A 25,577-nucleotide genomic window follows, 5' to 3' on the forward strand; every position below is an offset into this window, starting at 1 on the left:
GATTAAAAAAGAAGTCCCTTTCTAGCCTGAGGTAGTTAATTTTTTCAGATCATAAATAGGTATTTTGAATTTCATCAAATATGTTTTTTCCATCTATTGAAATATCCATTCCTTTTGTTCTTTTAGTATGCTAATGTGATGAATGATAATTACAGATCTTCTAAAGTTAAGCCTTATATTCTTGGAATAAACCCAGCTTAGTCATACAGTATTATCTTTTTTCATTAAATACAGAATTCATTTTGCTGATATTTGTGTAGGATTATTGCTTCTATGTTCATGAATCAAGGTTTTCCTATAATATTTTTTTCTATTGTATTTTTGAGTTTTAGTATCAAAGACAATGGATTCACAGAATCAATTGAAGAATATTTGTTTTGTCTTCAAAACTGGATGTTTGGTAGAACTTATCTGTAAAATTATCTGAGCCTGGTGATGCTCTTTGTGCAAAACTTAAACAATTGAGTCACTTGTTTTAATCATTATGGCTTATTTTGATTTTATTTTTAAAATTGAGTGGATATTTTAAAAAGAATGTCTTTATTTTGTCTAAGTTTAAGTTATCTTGTGCATTCTGTGTGATATAGCTTTTTCTATAGAACTCTGATCTGCTGAATCTCTTGTTTTATCCTTGTTTTAAATGTTAATTGTGAATCTCTTTTTTCTAGAACATTCCTACTTTATTTGTGTTTTCAAAGAACTAATTTTTAGTTTTATTAATCATCTCTATTACATCTTGGTTTCCTATTTCATTAATTTCTTTATCATAGTTATCCTCTTGCCACTTCTTTAAATTTATTCTGTCCTTTTTGTTTCATAACTTGAGTGGTTAGCTCCTTAATGTTGAGGTTTTCTTCTTTTATGTTATTAAGTATTTGAGTCTGTGTTTCTCTCCCATTTTATTTCTTACTGTGTGCCACAACCTTGCATGTGGCATTTTTATTATTTTCCAATTTTAAATATTTTAAATTTTCTATTATGACTGTTTAGTCTGAAAAGTATTTAAAAGTAGAATTTGAAAAATGGAAGCATATATTTGAACTTAATTGCATTATGATTAGAAAACTACTTGGTCCTTAAACTACTGGATATTTGACTAATCTGATGTTTCTCTTATGGCCTATGGGAAAAGTGAACCCCAACCCCCACCCCACCCCCCCAGCTTCTGGAAACAATAGGGCTTGTAAAATTTCTCTGTCTTAGAGTTTACTCTCAGCTTCTATAACTCCATTTTGGTGACTCCATGCTAGAGGACTGCACCCCTATCCGTGAGACTAGTTTCTTGTAGTTTGATGTTTAAAAATATATGTAGCTCTTGTTCCTCTCTGTAAGGAGGTAGCAATCACAGTAACAGATTGTGAAAATGATCATAGTAATAGATCATAGAAATAATCACAGTAGTAGTTACAGAAATGCCATGGTGACTGTCAGGTTGGTCCACTTATGATTGAGTACTGGATTGTTTTAGCCTGCTCATGCTTGTTTAGTTGATATTAGGGGAACATGGTAACAATTGTTAAAATAAAGTTGATATGCGGTCAGCCTGACCACAAAATTCTGCTTTTGTAAATGACTTGCTTAACCCATTTGTGACTTGCTCTGACCCCCTGGGTCTGTGCAACATGACCACCTGCTGTAGAATGCATAACTTCTACCTTTAAAAACCCAGCCCTGCCGTGGCTCATTGCTGTTCTTTACCATCCCTATGGTGGAGAGCAGACACTGTGCACAGCTAAAAAAAGACTCCTAGCCCGACTGACTCAGTGCTGGTGACTTTCTTGTCATGGGTTTGAGTCCTGGGTGGCTAGGATATTTCATTTATAAATATTTTACTGTTATATGACATCTCCATATATTAAATAATTAAAAATAGCTAATTACATCTCTATATTTTGACTATTTTTGCCCACCAATAACTAAATAAAGAAGCATCTTTATCAATTCCTACTCTAATGAGCTATTGATTTTTCAGAGTTCTATTACTTTTTGTGTGTGTGTGTGTGAATCATGGGGTTTGAACTTGCAGCTTGGGCGCTACCCCCGAGCTCTTTTTGCTGAAGGCTAGTGCTTTACCACTTTGAGGCATAGCACCACTTGTAGTTTTTGAATGGTTAATTGGAGATAAGAGTCTCATGGGGACTTTTCTGCCAGGGCCGGCACTCTAGCTTTGTGTGTATGTGCGCGCGTGTGCGCGTGCATGTGTGTATCTATTTACCACCCCCTCCATGGTCTTCAATAGTAAACAAAGAACTTTTTTTTTCAATTTTTGAGTTTTAAGAACATATGCCTAGTTATACATGCTGCCCCTTTCTACTTTATATGACTCTATTTCTCTTTAAACAAATGTTAATGTGTTATTCTGTGTCTAGTGATCCTACTATTTCAAGTGAATATAGACCATAATCTATTTTATTTCTCTGGATCATCATTCATCATTACTTTTGTCTTTGTATGATGATAATTGTGAGTTCACATTTGTCTTATCATAGTCTGTAGAAACATGAGAGCCTAAACTGAGAATGCTTGACTCCAGAATGGATTTGTGTTTGCTTCTGCCAGGAACACTACCAGGGACACTATTAGCTTGGACCAATGACATTTTCCAGGGTCTCTGGTTTAAACTAGGAATCTCTGAGTCAGCTTTTCTTTTTTGTCATGTTGTTTATTAGAATTACTCTTAGAAATTCTGACTTTATGTGTGCTTATTCCTGTGGAGTCTCCCTGTTTCTTCCATAATCCCATTAAAGAAACCATTTATGAAAGACATAGCTGTTCTGAAGCAAGAGAACTATCAAGAATCTCGCCTCTTGTATTGTCAAAGTAGAAGTTTGGACCCGTTCTTATATTAGCCATAATGGGAAAGAAGTATGAGAATCCAAGAAAAAGGAGAAACATTGGATTGGCACTAAAGCAGCCTTATTTACATGAATGCTAGTTATTGTTTGTGGGACATACTTTTTTTGTGTGCTAGTCATGGGGCTTGAACTCAGAGCCTACATCCTGTCCCTAAGCTTTATTGACTAAGGCCAGTGCTCTATCACGTGAACTACAGCTCTACGCATGCCATTTAGTGATTTATTGGAGATAAGAGTCTTACACCCTCCTGCTTTGGCTGGCTTGGAACCACAATCCTCCAATCTCAGCCTTCTGAATAGCTAGGACGACAGAAGTGAGCTACTGGCACCCAGCTGGCACATACTTCTCTATACATTATCTTGTAATCTAGTTGACTATTCTTCCTTCTATTTAATGACCCAAGTACACCCTTGCCAACTCTACACTAGCCTGGTAAAAAACAAACAAACAAACAAAAGAAACCCACAAAAACTCCCAAAGGCCCAATTTTGCAGGCTAGAACAATTGTAGTGCTAGATTCTATACTATTATAATGGCTACTGATTGATAGATCTGAGGAAAGGGATTGTGACTTGTGTTTGCTTAATCCAAGGCTTCTGGAATTTTCCATCCCAGAGGCAAAAAAGTGTGGGGTTTTTTGGATTGCAAATGGTATGTACAATGTTTCAGGCCTTTCCGGCAGCTCATACATTCATTCACCCCGCTGCAGGAGGACTCACGGCTCACTGGGCCCTAATTATGCACATTCCATCTTTTTTGCCTATAAGGAAGGCAAAGAAGGACTAGAGCTTCAGCAATCACCCATCCAATACAAGTGATGATGAGGTCAATAGAAAAAATAAGATTCAGAACTTTTTGAAGTTGGTCCTCTGATCTTTGAAGAATGAGCTCACCTCTACCTAACCTCAAAAATGTAAACAATGTAAACTCTGCCCCACAAGCTCCTCTGAGTTAGAACATCTGCAATATCAGAGTGAAACAATAACTCCTCTTGAAGCACTGAAAAGCAAATGGAAAAGAACAATTATGTTTCCAGTGCAATTAGAATGGAAATTCTATATCTGGTAATTCGAAATAGTATTGGAAAATACCCAGAAATTCTGATTTAAAAAAAAAGACAAAATCAATTGGTATGTACTTGATGCCTCAAAAAATTTTAAGCCTATTACTGAAAGTCTTTTGATTATGCAACTTATACAATAGAAGGAAAATATGTTGCCAGATGATTTCAGGGACATTTGGGACCCAGGCAGGCTAAATACCTGAAGATCCTCAACAGAGTCACCATCTGTCCCTCTCAACGCAGAATTTCCCCAGGATCAGAATAGAAGGAGAATGATAATAACTCTGGGTCCAGTGTGAAATCCATTCAATTATACACTCTATACACTCTATAGTGAAACAGAAAATTCTAGGGTCGAATTTCTTCTCTAAAACTTCTGAGCTCTGAAGCTATTATCAGTCTCAACTATTCTATCCTAAAAGACATATACAACTTAGTATTTCATGAGTTGGTTAGACTTACTGTCATTCTTCTCAATTTCTGATTGTACTTACAAATCTGATTTTGAATGTGCCCAGCATTAGACTTACAGGAATATTGCAGAATAACAGCGAACACTGTTTTTAATCATGTGTCAGGCACTGATCTAAATGCTTTGCATGTATGCACTTTACCATCACAACCTTGTGATTTATACTCTAGATTGCCTTTATTTGAATAAAGAAACCAATGTGCATGTGGGTTCAGAATTTTGCTATTATCACTCCAGAAATAAAGCTGGGATTTGACTGTGGGCAGCCCAAACCATTGGCCTGACTTCCTCTTATTTGTTAAGAAGCCATGCAATGACTGAAAATGGACTTGTGAGTCCAGCTCTACCATTTGCTAGCAGCAGCTTCTTGAAAATCTTGTCCAACCTGGCTGGTCTTTTATTCCTTATCTGTGAAACATAGTACTTATGCCTTACTTACAACAGTTACATAATTATGGGAGATTAATGAGGAAAAAGAGTTTAGCATGTGCTAAGCACCTGGCACCTAGGAAACCCTTAATAATGTTTGGCAATTAGAAGGTAGAACACACTGATCCACTTGTTTGCTTAAACATAAATATTAAAGTCCAAAAATCAAGGCTAATACATTTTAGCTGAGAGGATATTTTGTAACACAGATTCCTTCGAGCCAATAAAATTCTATAATCAGTTTTCTAAATGATCCAGTTGCTGCCTGCAAAGCTTTCTACTTTTGTTTTCTATTAACAAAAGATTCTTTGCAGTGAGATAAATTGCATTCATTGATCAGTGATTTGGGCAATATCAAAGTAACCATTTATAGCTGCTGTCATTGGGAGCTTTATATTGTGGCAATTATTTCCACTAACTTCACATTTTCTGGGTAAAATTCTGCCTATCTAAATGTTATAAAGAATATTTGGTTTCATCATTACATTTTAGTCAATAGCAAATGTTACTATTTGCAGACTTAGCACTGCCTGCCTTTGTGTGTGTATCAATACATTTTCATCAAGTCTAGTTTTGCTAGAGTCAAATATCAAAGTTCTCAAAAGCAAAGTGTTGCTTTTTTCTGCCATTCCCTCCCCCCACTGCCATCCCCCGCCCCACCCTGCCCCGGAAAATACAAAGTACAATTTGGGTAATCTCAGTTTTATTTAATTTCTATACACTTTTTATTTTTAGATGACTGCAATTTCACACAATGTTTTTATGAAACAATTCAGTGAAATCCTGCATGACTTTTACCCACTTCACTCCACACCATGATCACCTCTTGTAAACTACAGAACAATGCCACACTTAGAATACTGACAGTGGTAAGTCTGGTGATGTCTCCATCACCAGAGACTTCATGCCTGCATCTATTCCCCCCACCACCCTGCCCCACCTCTCTCATCTGCAATGCCCCCCTCCTCGCCCCAACACACACCATAACCTCGAATATATTCTGCAGTTCAGCAATTTCACCATTTCAGTGGCGTTACATAAATGGGACCACATACTTCCTAACTGGTCCTGATTGGTTCTTTTCATTCCACGTAATTCCCTGGTGCTTCATCCAAGTGTTTGTGGGTGATCACCCATGTGTCCTTTGCATCTCTGAGTAGGATTCCATGGTCAGGCTGTAGCACAGCTTGTTTAACCTTTCATCAATTGAAAGACATCTGGGTTAATCCTGTTTAGAGGCTACCGTAGTTACTTTATGTGCAGCTTTTAGTAGGAACATAAATCTTAGTTTCTCTGGAACAAATGTCTGTAAGTGCAATTACTGAGGATGGTAGTTGCATCTTTTATTTATATTTATTTAATTTTAAAAAACTGCTTCCCAGAGTAACTAAACCGTTTTACGTTCCCACCAACATTTTATGATCAATGTCTGCCTCTTTGCCAACACCTGGTCTTCACTGTTTCTTCCTTTAGTCATTCCAATCAGCAAATTGTGACATCTCACTGTAGCTTCAATATGCATTTTCCTGCTCATAGCTTGCCATCACATCCTTGTAACAGACTTGTTCAGTAAGCAAACATTTCCTAATTTTGATAAAGGCCAGTTTACCATTTTTCCTTTTTTTTTCCCCAATAGTACTGGGGTTTTAAACTCAGGGCCTAGTACATCTGAGGCAGGTGGCCTACCATTTGAACCATGCCTCCAGCCCTTTTTGATTGTGTTATCTTTTAGTTAAGATCTCACACATTTTGCCTTGATTGGGCTGGATTATGATACACTTCTATGTCTTCCACCTTAGCTGGAATTATAGGCTCAGGCTACCACATCCAGCTGTTTTGCTGAAATGAATCCCCCTAATATTTTACATGGATTAGTCTCAAACCACTATCCTTATCTCCTTACCACTTGAGAATTGCACATATGAGCCACCATACCCAGCTAGCATTCTTTTATGTGTTCTGATTTGGGTGTTGAGCTTAAGAAGTTGTAGAGCCTGGGAATTTTTTTTCTTAAATGTTTTGTAATGTCATAATTTACATTTAAGTCTATGATCCATTTTCAGTTAATTTTTGAGGAAGATGTGAGATTTAAAGTTTTTCCCTATAACCCAAGCCTATCTATTTATTCTAGCATCATTTTGTTGAAAAAGTTATCTTTCTCTGTTAAATTGCTTTTGCATCTTTTTTCCCCTTTGGGTGGTACTGGGATTTGAACTTAGGGCCTTGAGCTTGCTGGCAAGTACTCTACTATTTGAGACATGGCCCAGTCCTGCTTTTGCATCTTTGTTAACATTTATAATCAGACATATTTGTGTGGTATATTTCTGTTTTATCTTTTATGTTCTTACGATGGATGAGTCTATTCCTTCATTAAAATCACATAGATTTGATTACTGTAGCTAGATAGTAAGGCATGAGATTAGGAGATCGATTCTTCTTACTTTACATTTTCAAAATTGTTTTTGCCTTTTTAGTACTTTTACCTTTGAGGATAAAATTGAAGATAATCTTGTCTATATCTATAAAACATCTGAGTGGAGTTCTGATAGGAATTGAAATATCTATATGTTAGTTTGGGAAGAGTTAACAGATTTGCTATGATGAGCTTTCTAATTTTTTAAGTACCATGCATGTCTTTCTAGTCATTTAAGTTTTCTTTTATTTCTTTCATCAACTTTTTATAATTTTCAAGTCTTATACATGTCCTTTGAGTTTATAACTAGATCTTTTCCCCTTTAAACTGATTTTTTAATTTTTAAATATCAGTATTATAGTACAACAGTATTTTATTTTTAAATTTCAGTGGCAAGTATTTATAATTAAAAGTGTAGGTGTTTTATAATTTCAAATTTCAGTAACAAATATTTATACAGAAATGTCATTGCTTTTGTGTGTTGATTTTAAATCCTATGTTGGTGAACATACCATTTATAGAGGATTTATAGAGTTGTGTTTTAGAATGGACTTACAGAGTTTTTATGTCTGCAATTATAATATGTACATTATCAAGTAGGTAGGAGGTTATTTCTTCTTCTCTCCCATCTCTTTTCCTGTTTCTGCCCTTTGTCTTGCAGCCTTATATTGCATAATGGTGGTGAAAATAGTCATTCTTACCTCATTTTTTGCTTGGGATAAACATACAAGCTTTCACTGTGAGATACAATGTTAGCTACTGATGTACTTTATCAAGTTCAGGGAGTTCTCTTCAATTCCCATTTTTCTGAAATTATTATTCATGAATTTGTCAAGTAATTTTCCTCCATCAAGTGGCACGCTTATGTGATTTGTCATCATTAGCCTATTAATATAGAGATATATTAACATAGTGATTGATTTTAGAGTATTGAAGCAGCATGTACTTTTGGAAGAAACTACATTTAGTCATAGTACATACTTCTTTTTACATGATATCGAATACAGTTTGCAAATGTTTTACAAAGAATTTATGTGTGTATATATGTGTGTGTGCACATGCGCGTGCTGGTTGTAGGGCTTTAACTCAATGCCTAGGCATTGTCCCTAAGCTTTTTTGCCCAAGGATAGTGCTCTACTACTTAAACCACAGCTTCATTTCTGGATTTTTGTTGTTTATTTGGAGAAGATAAGAGTCTCCTGGAATTTTATGCGTGGGCTGGCTTCGAACCACAGGAATCTGTGGAATCTCAGCTTCCTGAGTAGCTAGGATTATAAGAATGAGCCACCTGTGTGCAACTTTATGAAGGCTTTTTATGTCTGTATTAATGAAGGACATTTGGTCTAGATTTTCTCTTTTCATATGATCTTTTAGTGGATTAGTATTAGGATAATACTAACTTCGGGAAATAAATCAGAAATTGTTCCTTTCTCATCTATTTTCTGGAAGAAGTTATGTAGAACTGGTGTCAGTTCTGCTTTCTGTTCTCTCTATTTGGGAAACCTCAGCAGAAAACTATCTTGTGTAGAGATTTGCAAGCAGTTTTTTTTTTAATTATAAAATTAACATTAGTAGTAGTTGTAGGACTAGCTAAAATGATCTACTTCCTAATGGGTGAGTTGAGGTGGTTTGTGTTTTTGGAGTTGATATTTTTAAGTCATCAAATTTGTGGGTGAAAAGTTATGAGTGTTTCCTTATCTTTTTTATAGCTGCAAGATCTGAAGTGGTTTCTTCTCTTTCAGTCATGATACTGGTTTTTGTAATCTTTTTTGTTATTTTTGTTATCTTTTTTCTTTGTTTTGTTAGAGATTTGTTTTAGTGAATTTTTTTTGGTTTAGCTGATAACTTTATTTTTTTTTAAAGTTTTTATTAACAAACTGAATTACAGAGAGGTTACAGTTTCATACATTAGGCATTGGATACATTTCTTGTACTGTTTGTTACCTCGTTCCTCATTCCCCCCTCCCCCCTCTCCTTTTTCTCCCCCCCCCATGAGTTGTTCAGTTTATTTACACCAAACAGTTTTGCAAGTATTGTTTATGTAGTTGTTTGTCTTTTTTTTTTACCCTGTGTCTCTCAATTTTGGTATTCCCTTTCAATTTTGTTTTAGTGATTTTTTTTTAAACCTGACTTGTTTCACTGATTTTTCTCTAATTTGATTTTCATTTTAACTGATTTTTGTTCTTTAAAAATGTTCTTTCTTCTGTTTTCTTTGTATTTTGTTCCTTTTCTAGGTACTGTAGGTGGAACATGGAGTGTGGAATTGAGACTTTTGCTCTTTTCTTATGTATATGCTCAGTGATATGAATTTTCCTTTTAGCATGGCTTTGGCTTTATTCCCTGAATTTGATATTTTTCACTCAGTTCAATGTGTTTTAAAATTTCCCTTGAGACTTTTTCTCTGATTTACGCATTCTTTTAGAAGTACTTTTTTTGTTTTTCCACTACCATTCTGTTACGAGTTTGTGATCTGATTCTTTTGTTTTTCAAGATGTCAATTCTTTCTAAAGTATGAGTTCATTTTATTTGCCCATTTATGTTTTGTCTTGGTATATGTTTAATGAACTCTGGGGGAAAAGTACATTCTGTAGTTTTTAAAACTTTTATAAATAGGCATAGATCTTGTTGGTTGATTGTATTGTTGAGTCTTTCCCTATTTTTCCTAATTTTCTGTTTAGTAGTTCTATGAATTGTTGAGAAAGATAGCTGGAGTCTTTGTAACCATGGATCTGTCTATTTCTATTTATTTTCGCTTCACCTATTTTGTAGATCTACTCAAAATTGCTATGCCATTTTCATAGATTGACTCATTATATGTTTATATTTCTCTCTGTGTCTAGCAGTTCACTTTAGTTACTTACTGAATATTAAAACAATCACTTTTGGGCAAATATATTCTCTCCAACTATAGCTTGTATTTTGATGCCCTTGGTTAATAATTTTTCTTTAGTTTTTAATTTTAGAAGTTAGTCTTAAGAATTTTTGAGCTTTCCCTTTATAGGGTTTGCTTGACTTCCTTAACAAATTTGAAAGTCTTGCACTATTGTTTCCTTGAATATTTTTCCAGCTCTGTTCTTCTGGATTTCCATGCTGTCAGGTTAGAACTTTTGCTTTAGTCCTACATGTGCAAGAGGATATGCTATCATTTTTTTCCCAACAAACATTCTGTTTCTCAGATTAAGATTTTGTTTTGTCTTGTGGTATTGGGGTTTGAACATAGGACCTCTCTCTTGCCAGGTAGGTATTTGTCACTTGAACCAGGCCCTTAGGCCTTTGCAGCTTTTGCTATTTTTCAAATAGAGTTTCATATTTATGTCCAGGCTTTTCTGGAACATTATCTTCCTATTTATACTTCTCACTGGCCGGCATGGCAGATGTGTGCCACCACACTCAGTGATTAATGGTTGAGATGGGATCTCCCTATCTTTTTGCCCAGGCTAGACATAAACCATAATCCTCCCAATCTCAGCCTCCAGACTATGAGCCATCATTCTTGGCTTATTTCTCAGAGTAGGTAAGTTTTAATTATTCTATCTCAGACACTTATTTCCTCTGCTCCTTACATTTTGTCAAAAAGTCCATCCATCAAAATTTAGGTTTTTGTTAGTATAATTTCCACTTCTAAAATTTCCACTGCTAAAATTACTCTTCCTCTTGCCTTTTATTTCTTTTCTGAAACTTACTAGTCTTAAATGCAATCGTAATTGCTTATTAAGGCATTTTTTAAAAATGGTTTTTATTTATTTATTTATTTATTTATTTATTTATTTATTTATTTATTTTTTGGCCAGTCCTGGGGCTTGGACTCAGGGCCTGAGCACTGCCCCTGGCTTCTTTTTGCTCAAGGCTAGCACTCTGCCACTTGAGCCACAGCGCCACTTCTGGCCGTTTTCTGTATATGTGGTGCTGGGGAATTGAACTCCGGGCTTCATGTATACGAGGCAAGCAAGCACTCTTGCCACTAGGCTATATCCCCAGCCCTATTAAGGCATTTTTATTGTGGCTCCTTTTATTTTTTTAGATAGTGCTAACATTTATCATTGTTATGTTGGCATCTATGATTCTTTTCCATTTGGCTTGAGACATTCTTATTTCTTGGTAGAGTGATTTTTTCCCCATCAAAACCTAAACACTCTTTAAAGAAGACTCTAGATTGTATTTCAACTTTGCTTTTTATCTGATAGCACTCTGGAAAATTAGAAGTGCCAGTGTCTCATCATTGCCAAGTAATGGTAGAAATCTGGCTCCCTGCTCAGCCTTTGCTTCCAACTGAAGGGCAAGGAAAGTAATCTTCGTTATCCGAATGTGGGGGAGCCCTGGGTCTCCTCTAAGCATCTTTATTCCATGTGTCCTCTACTGACACCACGGAGTGGCAACATGGGTACATGAGGCAGATTGGGTATAATGCCTTGTTGTCACTACATACTGATAAAAGTTTGACTCTCCACCATACTTCCTGTGATATGACCCAGTAGAGTACAGGGAAGAGTTGCCTGTGGAGAGAATGGTCAAGGATCTTGACTGCCACGTGGTCTTTCTTGGCATTGCTCTCCTGAAGAGAGCTCCTTGTTATAGCCTCCTGAGGGTAAAAGTCTATTTCCTTTCTCAGTCTTTAGTAGCTATCATGGGCACAAGTGAGGCCAGATGGTTCTGTGATGTTTGGCTGAGGTAGAGGAGTTATTGCCTTGTTAGGGTGCCCTATCTCCAGGTGCTCTGGCAAATTGAATAAGGTCCTGTTGTGTCTGTACTTGTTGCTACTTGGGGGTTGTCAATGTATCCAGCTACAGGTCCGGTATGTGAGATTCAAAAAGAAAATCCAATAAATAGGCCACTGAGTAGTCCCTCAGGCACTCAGTTCTGGCCCATCTGCCCTTTCTTCATCTTGCAGTCTTCTCAAGTTTGGCTTATATATAATGTTCAGGGGGTTATTCGTACATAAAGACAGGTTAAAAATCTATTTTAGTTCAGTCAGCTTTATTTTGTGCAGATTAATTTGTGCTAGTAGTTTTCCCAAAGGTTGAACAAAAGAATGAAACTATGTATTTAATTCTTAGAGCAGAAACTATAGGGTAAAAGGTATGGAATATGGATGGAAAGTCAAACCATCGTACTGAATAGCTTGGGCTTTACGCTGACCATCATATTATGCATGAGTATAAAGAAGACAGTGACCTTGGCCTCACATAGCATGCAGTCTAGTTAGAAAGCCAAGATGTAGACTGCAAAGTATTTATACCACAGAAAGGTGGCAACTGCTTGCTCACTGAGCTATGTGATTTACAAGAGCAGAGTACCATCAAGAAGGTAGCAGAAAAATCCCACTTATCCCAGAAGAGACAGGATGTGAATAAGCTAAAGACAAACAAATAGACAAAAGCAACAACAAAAATAAACCAAACTTGGATATTATGGGAGGAAGCAGCTGGGTAGAAAAGCATCAAGGTAAGCAGGAATGATAAAGGCACAGTTGGTATTATTAATAATAAAAGCCATAAGAATTGTAAGGTATATATTAGATTATGAACACTGGGTCAAACATACATAAATTATATAATCTATCCCTTGCAACATGCCTTTGAACTACTAATCACTTCCCATTTTACAGATGGGGTAACTAAGTCTGAGGCGACTTCCTCAGAGTCACATAATCTTAGAATACCTAGAACACATGGAAGGCATATAATCTTTGTCTAGAACATAAAATTAATTCATTTAGGTAAGAAGAATAGAGTAAAGTTGAAATTAAGGTACAAACTGTGAGCCTTTGCATTTTAACTGTACTTTTGTCTTTTCTTTTTGGCACTGGGGATTGAGCCCAGGACTTGGTAGGCAAATGCTTTGCCACAGAGCTGTATCTTAGCTAAGCTCTTGCATTTTTGATCAGAGAGCTCCCTGAACATTTTCAAGCAAAGGAGTAAAGGCCCTGCAATAGGCTTCTCTAGGGAGAGAGCAAATAGAAGGAATAGAAGGAATAGATGAGGAAGAGGCTTGGTTTCCATATACAAGCTGTAATATTTGCACCAATTCCCTTAACAGGTTACTTTTAATGTTGCTTCAAAATAACTAATTAGACAAAAATTTCCAATGGCATTTATTCTTGATCTCTCTTCTCCTGCCTTCCCTTTATCAATATAAATGTTATATTAAGGGCCTTTTATAGAAAACACTTTAAGTTTTTCAATAGAAACTGTGAGATGTGATGGTCTCATTTCGATTTAGCTACTTGCTCTTTATCTTAAAAATGTCACATTACTGAGTCATGCTTATTCATTCAGAGCTTGGTTAATTAGACACAATGTGGGTAGACAGAATGACATCACACACCACCTTCCAAAGAGACAGAGGAGAAACAGAGAGGAAGTAAAGGATGCTGATAGAATTTTATTACATAGAATTGGATAGGAGCAACCAAAAACACCCAGACCAAATAAATTCCAGTGAGCTCTTAGATAATGCTACCATGGTGTTGACAGTCAAGATGTAGTACGGCCAGGCACTGGTGGTTCATATCTGCAATCCTAGCTACTCTGGAGGCTGAGATCTGAAGATGGCCGTTGGAAGCCATCCCAAGGCAGAAAAGTTGGAGAGATTGTTATTTCCAATTATCTAGTAAAAACAAACAAACAAAAAAAAGCCAAAAGTAGATCTCTAGCTCAAGTGGTAGGTAGAGCACCAGCTTTGTGTGAAAAGGCCAAACAAGAGCCCAAGGGGCTGAGTTCAAGCCTCAGTACTGTCACAGGAAAAAGAAAAAGACACAGTGCTAATGGAATCATAAATACTTCTTACCTACACAAGAAGGACAGTCTAAACAACTCTTCAATCTAGAAGGAATGAGAATGACATTTACAAAAGAAAAAAAAAGATTGAGAGAAAGAGAGACAGATTATGGTTTGTGACAAACACTAAATTAAAATGTCCTTTACTACAGGTATTTTCAGATCGTTTAAAATTTTAAGTGCATTATCAACTCTCAAGAGGGGATATAGTATACAAGATTCTCAAATCTATTTGTTGACATAAATTCTCCTACTGTATCTTTTTCCAAATTTTTATTATCAAACTGATGTACAGAGAGGTTCCTACTGTATCTTTTATTTGTGGAGATGTTTTATGACTGATTTACACTTTACCTTTCATAATTTCTAGGATAGGAAAATTTTGAAGACATAACACAAAACTGTATCCCCAAGGGTACATTTCTATCTCTCTCTCTCTCTCTCTCTCTCTCTCTCTCTCTCTCTCTCTCTCTCTCTCTCTCTCCAAGATGTGATTAATGTGTGCTTCCAAGATTACTTGAGAACTAAATGAATATTTTCTGTTCAAGTCAAAAATGGACAAAGCCAAGCCATTTTCTTAAAAATCCCCAAATTCCTCCCCCTAGCCCTCTAGATGACCCAAAGTAAATCAATAAACTAGTTTGTGAGAGGAAATTGCAGCTATTTTATATACTTTTTTATAAAAAAAAATCAATGCTCAATTATAATCAGATTATAAAGTGGAAGCACATGGCCGCCTCTCCCTTTGGCTGCTTGGGCTGTGAGCTTTTTGATCCTGGGGTCCTCAGTAGTCTCCTCTGTGCTTACGTGTGTGCCTCTGGGGCTCTGCTGCCACCGGATCAAAGCAGCTGTCGGAAGGGGAAGGCCCGCCACCACTGTCTCTCCTCGAAGCCGAGGGGAGTTTGTGGAAGTCCTGGAATGGAAGATCTTGCTTGTGGGATGTCTGCTCCCTTTTCTTAACGGCTTCCTTGGCACCCTCAATGTGGTATTTTTGCTCTTTCTCGGCCTTCAGCTTCAGGATCTGGTGGTTCTTCTCTTGCAGGGTGTTGAACTCCCTCAGATGTTGCGCCCTGTCTCGGGTGGTTTTCTGCGCGTGACTCCTGGAATGCCGGATCTTCTGTTCTGCTAGCTCTAGCAACATCCTCTTGAGCACTTGCTTGTGCTCCTTCGACTCCTGCGTGTGCCCCTTGGCCTGTTTCAACGGCTCTTCCTCCTTCTGGGCTCTCTCTTGCTGCTCGGGGTGCGGTTTCTTCACCGGGCCCTGGTGTGTCTCTTGGGACGAGCGTTCTTTCCGTTGCTCTAGTGACAGCTTCCTGAGGAGCTCCTCCGCCTTGAGTTGACAGTCCATGAGGACCTTGCGGGCTTGGTAATTGACAAGGGAACTCAGGTTGGCCTCTCGGACGTTTTTCTGGGACTCCAGGGCGTGCATCTGCCTCGTGTACCGGGCCTCCTCCAGCTTCTTGTTCAGGCGCAGGCTGTTGAGCTCCCGCAGCCTCTGGAGCATCCTTTCCTGCTCCCAGAGGCGCTGCACCTGGCCCTGCTTGCTTGGCTCGGCCTGCGCCTGCGTCCTCTCCTGCTTCTCCCGCCACTGGTTCTCCTGGTCCTCGGGTGATGGACTCGGTGTCTTGCACGCACTGTCACCCGGGACCCCAGCGTGCTTGTTCCCCTTGGTCACGGCAAGATGCTTCCCCTGGCGGTCCCGCCGCCTGCCCGGCTGCGGGCGAGTCTTGCGCTGCTCTTTCTGCTGCTGCCACTGCGCTTGGCTCTGCTGCAGGAGCTGGCGGCGCTCCCTTTCCAGGGTCAGCTGCACCTTCTGGTCGGAGCGCTTCAGCTCCTCCCAGGCCACCGCCGCCTGCTGCTGCAGCTCCCGCATCCGCTGCGCCTTCTTGAGCCGAGTCAGCACCAGGGCCACGATCTTCTGATCTCTGGATGACATCACCACCTCTTCCAGCTTGCCCTTGAGGGCCTGATTGTGCCCGCTGGAGGCCGAGGGCTGCGAGCACGGACTGTCCGCAGACTCCATCCGCCCACCGCCGTCCTGCTTCTGGGCGCACAGGCAGGCGGACTTCGTCCTGCACTCTTGAGAGGACACGGAGGACTTCTCCGTGAGAACCGACGAAGGGGACCAGCAACCCACGTGTGTGTACACGGGCACGGCCCACCGTTCTTCCTTCTGCGGCTTCTCTTTCCCAAAAGTTCTAACACAGGGGGGAGTGTAAGCTCCCCCGGGGTACGGTGGGGGCGAATCTCCCTGGGCCGAGGGGTAACAGAAGCAGGGCTGGGGCTGTGGAGATCGCTGCTGCCGCCAAGCGGGGCTACAGTGGGTTCCGGACTCCTCCCAGTCATCTTCCAGGCGCCGGCTGCCGGATCGGGGCTTCCTAACACGGTCCGGGGGTCTCTGGGCCACGTGGGTCAGGCTGTGGCTTTCCTGCGGGGAGGTGATATACCCAGGCCGACCAGACCTCTGGGTGGGCAAACAGCGCGGGCGATGCCAGGGCGCTCCTGCTTCGCACCCAGCGCACAGAGTCCCCGCCCAGGTGTCCCTGGCCGACTCGGGCCCGCCCAGCGGCCCCGGGGACCCGCGCTCTCCCCCAGGCGGCGGAGATTCCCAGAGGTCCCGATAGGGCCGTGGGGAGAAGTGGCGGTAGTCCTCCATGCTCCCTTGGAGATCCCGGGGGAGCCCCCCAGGGGGCACTGCAGACACCCACTCAGCCCCTCGGATACCAGGGGGGTTCCCCGCGCCTGTGACGCTCAGGCCACTTCACAATGCGTTTGGCGCCCTGGGGTCCTTGCAGGTTTGTCCCTTGCTGGGTGCTACCACCCTGGAGGGTCATGGCGACCGGGACAGGCGGCTGGGGGCTGTGAGGAGCTGGTTGGAGGTCTGCAGGAAGCCAGGGGGACAGTTAAAGTGGAGAGCTGATTCCAGGAAGGAAGCTGAACTTGGGTCCACACTCGTTGAAATAGCGAGAGTTTGAGAGCCCAGGTGACTGAGTCACCGTCACAGTCAGAATGGAATGCTGTGGATGGGAGGTCAAGGGTCAGTGAGGTGTGGGTGGTCGCGAGTCATCACCCCTACATCTGCGCCTCCAGATATGCCAACTAATCAGCCTTGGAAGCTGGTACTAGGTGGCCATCACTCTTTTGCTTTGTTAACAAGTTTCCTGCTTAAAAGGGGGGTGGGGCGGGCGTGGAGGTTAGCGCTGGTTCTCCCCTAATTTAGCAACCAGTGCTTTTATCCACGTGTAAATGTTGTAAACTTTCCTGAAATAGTATCAGTCAACACCATTCCAAAAAAAAATCACTTTTTGTTTTGTTTGTTGTTATTATTGTCATGGTCCACCCCCCCTCCTGCATTCTTTGTCCTTAGCATGTACCATGGCTTGAAGAGAAGTTTGAATCTTCCTCTCCACATTTATTCCCTGTGATCCTGGGCAAGTCACTGCGCTGACCCTCAAGTTCTGGGAAAGTGGAAGGATAGGCAGATCTGATATCACCAACAGGGGTCAGATGGAAAGCCTGGCACCAGAGTGCATCCCATGCTTTGAAGGGCATTTTGATATCCTGCTGAGCTTCCCTTCAAAGTTTAAAGACAATGTATTCGTTTGCAAACCTTCTACAGATTCCTAGTTTAAGAAAAGATTTGAAGGAATAAATATAATCCTAAAGAATTTTATGGGTAAAAGATCCAGTCCTAGAAAGTGAGCACCCTTGCACAGGCCCAGGCTGTACTCTGGAATCTGGTGCAGTCACTTGTCTATGGCTGCTATGGTTTGAATGTTTGTGTCTCTCCAAAACTCATGCATTGAAATGGGATGACCGTTTTGGTGGTATACAGAGGTGTGGTCCTTTGGGAATGATGCTGGGTAGACTCCTCATGACCCTGTAGATGAAAATAATTATCCCCATGGTGGAGTAAAGAAAGAGGAGACACATACAAGATTGCAAAGTGCAGTGATAGGAGTGTGGTCAAAAAGTAGGAGTCTTATAGAGTGGTAAATACAAGAGTGACTTCATCTAATCATAATGTATCTGGTTTATCTTAATATTAAGACCATCATCAAGATCAACATGAGTCTAGGTTATTAATCTTCCCATTACTGCTCTGATGATTTCATTTATAGTGTGTTGTGGAGCTATGCAGGGCCACCAGTTGGGGTGACTCAGGGGACAATCAGTTACAGCACGTCAGCGTTGATGGGGTCAAGTTGAATGCACATGTCCCTTACCAAAGGGATGCCAGACAACTCTCTCATCCCTTCTGCCATGTGAAGACACAGTAAAGAGAAGGCTGTCTATGAAGCAGGAAGGGTTTACCACAGACTCTATGTCTATCATTGCCTTGGTTTTGGACTTCCCAGCTTTGGAGCTGTGAGGACTTAATGTCTGTTGCTTATAAACGACTCAGTGCTTTCTTATGATAGCCACATGGACTGAGACCAGTGAAACAAGAGCAGAGTGAGTGCCAGATAGCCTTCTCCAATTATGATCACTCATTATGGGAGGAGATGAGTGCTTTCCCACCCCAGTCTTCTTCACCCACATTTCCACGGAGCTTCAGAGAAACCCAGTTAGGCAGGACTGGCAGAATTATCTCCCTTAGGATAAATCAGAGAATCTGCCATATTAACAGATTTTGCCAAAGGTCAATGACAGGAGTTTGTCTTCAGATTTGGCTTCTTTTTTTTGTATGTGATAGCATACTGCCTCTGAGGAAATGTGCTTCAAAGTATGCTTGTGTGAAAATCCTGAGGGGCCGCTCTGCCTCAATGGTGTTGTCCAGGAGTCTTAGTGCTTTTCTTGTTAAGGACTCCTGTTGTTCCTAAACTTCTGCAGGTACAATTTATATCTCATTAAAGAAATTAGTGTGAAGTGATTAAAATCCTTATTAGACAGCATTAAAAAATTAAAAAATCTGAACTGGGGAAGGGAAAGAAAAATGAAGGAGGGTATAACAAATATGACAAGAAATGTACTCACTACCTTATTATGTAACTATACCCTCTCTGCACATCACCTTATCAATAAAATTTAATTAAAAAAAGTTAAACCAAATTCAAGCAGAATCATTTAGCTCTTTGCCAATCAGAGCTTTCATTTAAGTCATTAAGCTTGTTTGGCTGAATCTCTATCAACTTGAACCATGCCTCCAGCTTAGCTTTATTGCTGGTTATTTTGGAAATGGAAACTCATGGGCTTTTCTACCCAGGCTGGCTTTGAACCACCATCCTCCAGATCGCAGCCTCATGAATAGCTAGTATTACTGGTATGTCATCAGGGCCTGGCTCCTTTAACTCTTCAAATTGGGAACTACTTAGACCTGCCCAGTTCTTAGTTGTCCTAAGGCTTAAGTATCACCTCTCTTGGGTGAAACTTTGTAAGATTTTTGCATAGACAAGTGTGGCTCTGGGTCCCTGGGTCGTGGAGAAGCAGTGTTACATAGTGAAACATAATCGCCTAAGAGCTACAAGCCTGACCACCAGACAATGATTTCACCTATAAGTATGCTTCCTCATTCTGCTAGTCTGTGACATATAAAGTTTCATTTAGACTCAATTGGAACTAGTGGAAGAATTTGAACAAGCAAATGCTTCAGCCTTTGTTGAGTAAAGTAAAACTGAGTTAATCCACAAAAAATCACTTACAGCACTGCCTGGCATGTTGTAGCTGCCTAATTAATAGCCATTGGAATTGTCATTATTCTTATGCCAACAACACGAAAATGATAGCCATGTAGGGCTGAATTCAATGACTTTTAGTTTGGGACAGGGCCAGAGTTAGAATCTAAGCACTCACTTATAGCTCTTGGACTTTTTGGTCACTTGTTTGCTGTGAAGGGTCTCAGAATTCATGGTGGATTTATATAGGATGGTTGGTAATGCTCGAAAGGTCATGCTTTTAGCTTCCTAAAGCTACAAATGTTTATTGGAACTCTGGGCCAGGATTAGAAAGATACCATTACTTGGAGAAACACATGAAGGTCACAGATAAAGCAAGTAGTTAGTTAGCTTAACAGAGTTCCCAAGGAAGGGAGGGTTTGGTTCTATCTGGGTCATTCTCAGAGAAGGCTTCACAATGTTAATCGGGGAGTCAGGGCTGGGCAGGAAGACACATCTGGCTGAGGAAGCTGCACAGGCCACAGCATGGTGCCTCCAATGCCTGGTACATTTGGCTCATGTGTGGTCTGTCTGGCAGAAATATAGGAAGTCTGCAGAGGAGTGCTGAGTGATGAAGCCAGAAAGGTGGGCTGGGCCCACATCCTCTAAGGTCTTGAAGTCCAAGGAGAATGGGCTTTACCCCTGAGTTTCAACTATGCCCAGAAGAGTGCCAGTGTTCCTTGGAGTTGCTGTAGTGGGTAGGGATAGGAGTCTTTAGGGCAGGTTCCAAGATGAACATCCTTGTTCTACAAAGAAGGGCTTTAGATCCTATCTGTTTTATACACTTAGATTAAAAAATCCAGGGTTCTTTTGCTTATAAAATAAAAGGGGGATGGGTTGATACTCAGGCACTAGTGGCTCACACCTGTAATCCTAGCTACTCAGGAGAATGAGATCTGAGGATGGTGGTTTGAAGCCACCAGGGCAATAAAGTCTCTGAGACTCTTAGCTTCCATTAGCAACCAAAATGCTGGAAGTGGAGCTATGGCTCAGGGGCAGTGCCCACGGACTGAACTTAAGACCCAAGACTGGCACAAAAAGATGGGGAGGGATTGAACACTAAGTAAACAAGGGTGGAAAGTAAATAAAAGTCTTGAGGGCAGAGAATTGATTGAATGGGCAGTGTGTTTTTGAATGAACATCTATCCATCCTGTCAACAATGAGGAAGGTAAAGAGACCGCACAGCCACCAGGATGAGCACGAGCACTGTGGCAAGGGAGTGGGAAGCAATGGAGTGAGAGGCAGTCAGTTCAGAAGTCAAGGGCTCATGACCTGGAGATGAATTCCATCTAGACAAAGAGGATTTCTAACCTGTGCACCCAGGCAGATGGTGAGTGACAATGGCAAATGAACTGTCCTTGAGGACAGTGATTTTCCAAAGAAGCTGTAATAACAAACCATAATGACAAGCCCTGCACAGAATAGGAAGCAGAATGTTTGAAACAAACTGACAAGACTTGGAAGAGAAACCATCTTTGAGGGGCCAAGTGACCACGCTTTGGGCCTTGGAGTGCAACTGACAATGCTGGGACAATTCTCATGCTGCATCTTCATATCTCACTTAAACCCCTTCCTTGGAGGGACCCCAGCATGGAAGATGACATCTATTCCACAGGGCAGATGAAAGAGATGTTTTGCAAATGCTCAGCTGCCAAGCATTCCCTCGATACTGGGAACAATCAGCCTCTTTTTTTTTACTTGGCAGCAAAATCCTTCATGTATTCCATAGGATGTCTCAGAACATAGCCTCTTGCCAAATGAAGGCCTGGACCTCTTTTCTGAATTGGTTGGAAGATTGGAAAACATGGCAAAACCCGCTCCAGTCCCCCGATTCAAATCAGTGTATGGGATGACAGTGCCTTCTACATCCTTTAGAATAGAGGGATCGTGGTATAGGGACTTGAAATTCTGTCTTTCAGTAGAGCTTCCAGTTCTTGGATGGGTCCCGGGGAGATCAGATATCTATACATGATATGAGCAAACTGACATGAGTAGTTCAAACTGACATGTGTGTTAGTATAAATAAATGTTAGATTCCAAAAACAAAAATATAAAAAATAAACCCAATGCTTGTGTGTGTGTGTGCGCATGCGTGCCTGTGCATGTGCATGAGTGTGTGTGTATGTGTGTGTGTGTGTGTGTGTGTGTGTGTGTGTGCTGCTACTGGGGCTTAAACTCAGAGCCTGGTGGCTATCCCTTAATCTTTTTCACTCAAGGATGGCACATACTTGAGCCACATCTCCACTTTTGGCTTTTTTCTGGCTTATTTGGAGATAAGAGTCTCTTGCACTTTCTTGCCTGGGCTGGCTATGAACCATGATCCTCAGATCTTGATTAGCTAGGATTACAGGTATGAGCCACTGGTGCCTGGCACCCACTGCTTTTTACATTAGGTTCATGTTAAGATGATGCTATTTCAAACCCATTAGACTAAATGCAATATATTACCAAAATTAATTTTACCATTTTTGTACTTGTTTTAATGTGACTACAAATAAATTAAAAACTGTACATATGTAGATACAATATATAAGATTCATTTTTGGAGACTTTTTATATTATTTAAATTTATTTTGTAACTGATACATAAAAACATAAAAATTACATATTCATGGGGAGCTGTATAATGCTTTGATGTATGTGTGTACTGTGTAATGTTCTCAGGATAAATATAGCTATCAGAAACATTTATCTTTTCTTTATGGCAAAAACTTTCAAAATCTTTTTCTTCTACCTTTTTATTATTAGTAGTCACCCTACTGTATACACCAAACATTCTTGCAACTGTCTAGCTGTAACTTACTGTCCATTGACCAACCTTTCCCAAATTTTGCTATATTTTGATCGGGCAGTACTGAGATTGCCCAGCATTCACATTGTAAATGAAAGCTTTTAACATCTTCATAATTTTAATTTTACATAGGATTATTTGTTTGAAAGTACCTTAGCAAAGAACATAATATGTAGGTCAAAAAGATTTTTAATCACTGTCTGGATGATAGACTACATGATTAATTTTCAAAATTCAACTTTCTGGTACAATTTCACAGGATTTTAGTTCTTTACTAACCCATCTCTACTTTGTCCTCACCATACAGAAAAACAGATGCCCCTAAGTCACAATACTTGGAAAATATGGAGAGGGCTTCACTTTATTGATGCCTAAACTGTTCTGGATTTATCAAAAACATTTGAGCCACAGAGCAATAAAAACAAACAGACATGCTAACTCCAAGGGCAATAAATAAAAAAAACCTTGATATTAATTCATGCAAATTATGAAAATGATAGTCTATAAACTTCTTTTAAAAAATAAAAAGAAAGGAGAAGAGTGGGTTAAGAACCTAGAAACAGGAACGTTAGGTTGCCATGGGAACACTCACCCAGACTACAAATATGTCATGTGTACGAGAGGTTATGTGTGCATAGAATGATGGCCGATAACATATTGAGTGTGGAGAGGAACATTGCTCTAAGTGCTTTATGTGTAAACCCTACCACAAAGCTAAGCAAGGCCTGTTCTCTCCTGAAACACAAAGGGCAGATTTCCACCATCATAAAACTAGTAGTTGGTGGAGGAATCAAAATTGGATTCTGAGCTGTCACACCTAATCTCCTACCCCATCATCCAGCCTTTTGCTATCTGACCTTCTGTGTTAATGCTGCACAATGAGAGCCAGAGAAGACTATGTGTGGAGCAGAGGAGAGAACTGTACACACTTCTAGTTTCTCTGCATCTTAGGATTATAATTGGTTCTACGTTTGCAACCAAGGATGATTACAAGCAGAAGATGGCAATAAACCGGTTCTTCTGAAGAAAGGAAGAACTTAAAGTGAGTAAAGCCAAAAGTTCAGCTCCACAGGAAGATAACAAGACTGAGGAACAGTTATTAGATAGCTCAGTGGTGACATAGAAATACAAAATCATAAACATTTATTCTGAAATATTATCATACATGGGTTGAAATGTTAAACATAAAGGGAAAAAGTAACCCAGGGGAAACTTCAAGAAATAGTTGTTCTTCATTGCTCACCAATTTGGAGTTACTTCTTCATCTCTAATGTAACACAAGCACTACACTGAATAACTTTTTAGTTTTATTAAAATGCACTTTTCTTGAATATAGAAACATGTATACATAAAGTTCTGTTTTTTCTAACATTGAGCTTGAGTTTTGGGGTTTGAAGAACATTAGTTGTTTTGGTTTTTTTGTTTGTTTTGAAGAAAGGTCTAGATAGGGAGAGATGATGATACAAAAGAACCACGATGATGTCTGGATTTCTGCAATTGTTGACGGCCCATATATTGTAATACATGGTGTGTTGTGCATGATTTAGAAATGCTGTTGTCAGGAGAGGCCCCTTCAGCCCACGAAAATCCCAGCCTCTCCCTCCAAGCAGGGGCAAGGGGAGCATTTCAGTGGGCAAACCGTAGTGTCCTTTTCACTCCAAAGCACCCACATACAGAGCTAGATAAGAACCTCAGACATGGTGGGTGGCTCTCTGTGCCCTCAGAAATTACTTAGGTCCAAAGGAATCTGGCAAAGGGACTTTTGTCTCCTCGTCTGTGTGTCTCACTGAAACACTACTGGGAAAACCATTAACTACCCTCCCTTTTGGGTGGAATGGGGCCTCCTTTTCACATCTCAGTTCTAGGAAAACCTTCTCTGACTTCCTTTGCCAGATGAAGTCCTCCACTATCCAATGCTAGTGCTTCTCTTTGTATGTTCATTCTAGACCTACGTATGCTTGGAGGTTCTGTGGACTTTTCATTGACTAAGTCTTCTTGCAGTAAGTTCTCTGGGAGAATGTACAGTACTTTCATCACTACTGTTCATCAATGTATTGCCAGTGTGTGACACATTGTAGGCCTTTGGTAAGTATTTTGATAGAATAAATGATTGACTTCATCAAAAATTTACCTGCCAAATCACAGCTAAGCCTTTGCTAGTGAGCACCAATGTTCATATGGATAGATATACATGTATATATACATATGTAGGTGCATGTATACATGACTCGTATTTATGTTTATGACTCAAGCTCCCAACTGCACCTTTGCTAATGATGAGCTTCTTGAAGTCTGGGTTGATGTCTATTTGCATTTTTATAGATGTTCATTGTGTTCAGCATCACTTAGGCAATTTTATAAATGCTGGATGAATGTTGATTAAGATACCCCATGGCTCAGGTTTGTTTTCTTCTAGCCTTTCTCCTGGTGTCATCATATATTAGCCTTCCTAAAGACTATGTTCATGCCAGGCTAATGCTTGCTTTAAGACATAAAAGGAAAAAAAATCCCTGCAAGATGGTAGAGAATGAGACAAAAGAAAAAGGTCAGGAAAATATAATTTTTAAGGTAATTAACTACTGAATGCATGTCTGAAAGTGCTAGTTTGTCTTTACCTGGCAGTCAACTGAAGAATATTTGACCATAGGTGGTGACTGTGTTGAACCAGCTCATTAGTTATACTTATTCAATTTAATTTGAGGACCAATATTGCTGTACACAAGCCAAAGCTTAAAGCTATTAAAAATATTTATCCAACTCTGAATTAAATAAAAATCCAAAGGTCCAGAGAAGATATCTGTTGCCATTCTCACCTCTCTATTCCCCACGATCTAAATTTAACTAAAATTGTATCACATATTTATGTCAGGTTCTGAAGTGGCAGCTATTTTTTTTGTGTGTGTGTGTTTGTGTATTGAAATTACTTGAGACTCCTTTCAGGGAGGAGTTCATTCTTTATGAAGCCTATTAGATGCAGAATTAATTGCTAGGAAGAGTATCAGAAACAAGAGAACATCACAGTCCTTGCCTTGCAGGAACCGCCCATGTAAGAAAGTGAAAGAGACATGAGGAAAGCAGAGGTAGGGGAGAAACACAAAGAAATGTGTGAGTGCAGAGTCATT

At 39.9% G+C, this 25,577-nt stretch overlaps 1 protein-coding gene across 1 annotated transcript; it reads right to left on the reverse strand.

Annotated features, from left to right (window-relative positions):
- Positions 1–14,793: 14,793 nt before the first annotated feature.
- On the reverse strand, positions 14,794–16,665 carry Ccdc185 (coiled-coil domain containing 185). The gene has a single exon (XM_048358239.1). It carries the CDS (start codon positions 16,663–16,665, stop codon positions 14,794–14,796), a length of 1,872 nt encoding a protein of 623 aa, XP_048214196.1.
- Between the last annotated feature and the right edge of the window lie 8,912 nt (positions 16,666–25,577).

Source organism: Perognathus longimembris, chromosome 11, assembly GCF_023159225.1.
Source record: "Perognathus longimembris pacificus isolate PPM17 chromosome 11, ASM2315922v1, whole genome shotgun sequence".
Taxonomy (NCBI): domain Eukaryota; kingdom Metazoa; phylum Chordata; class Mammalia; order Rodentia; family Heteromyidae; genus Perognathus; species Perognathus longimembris.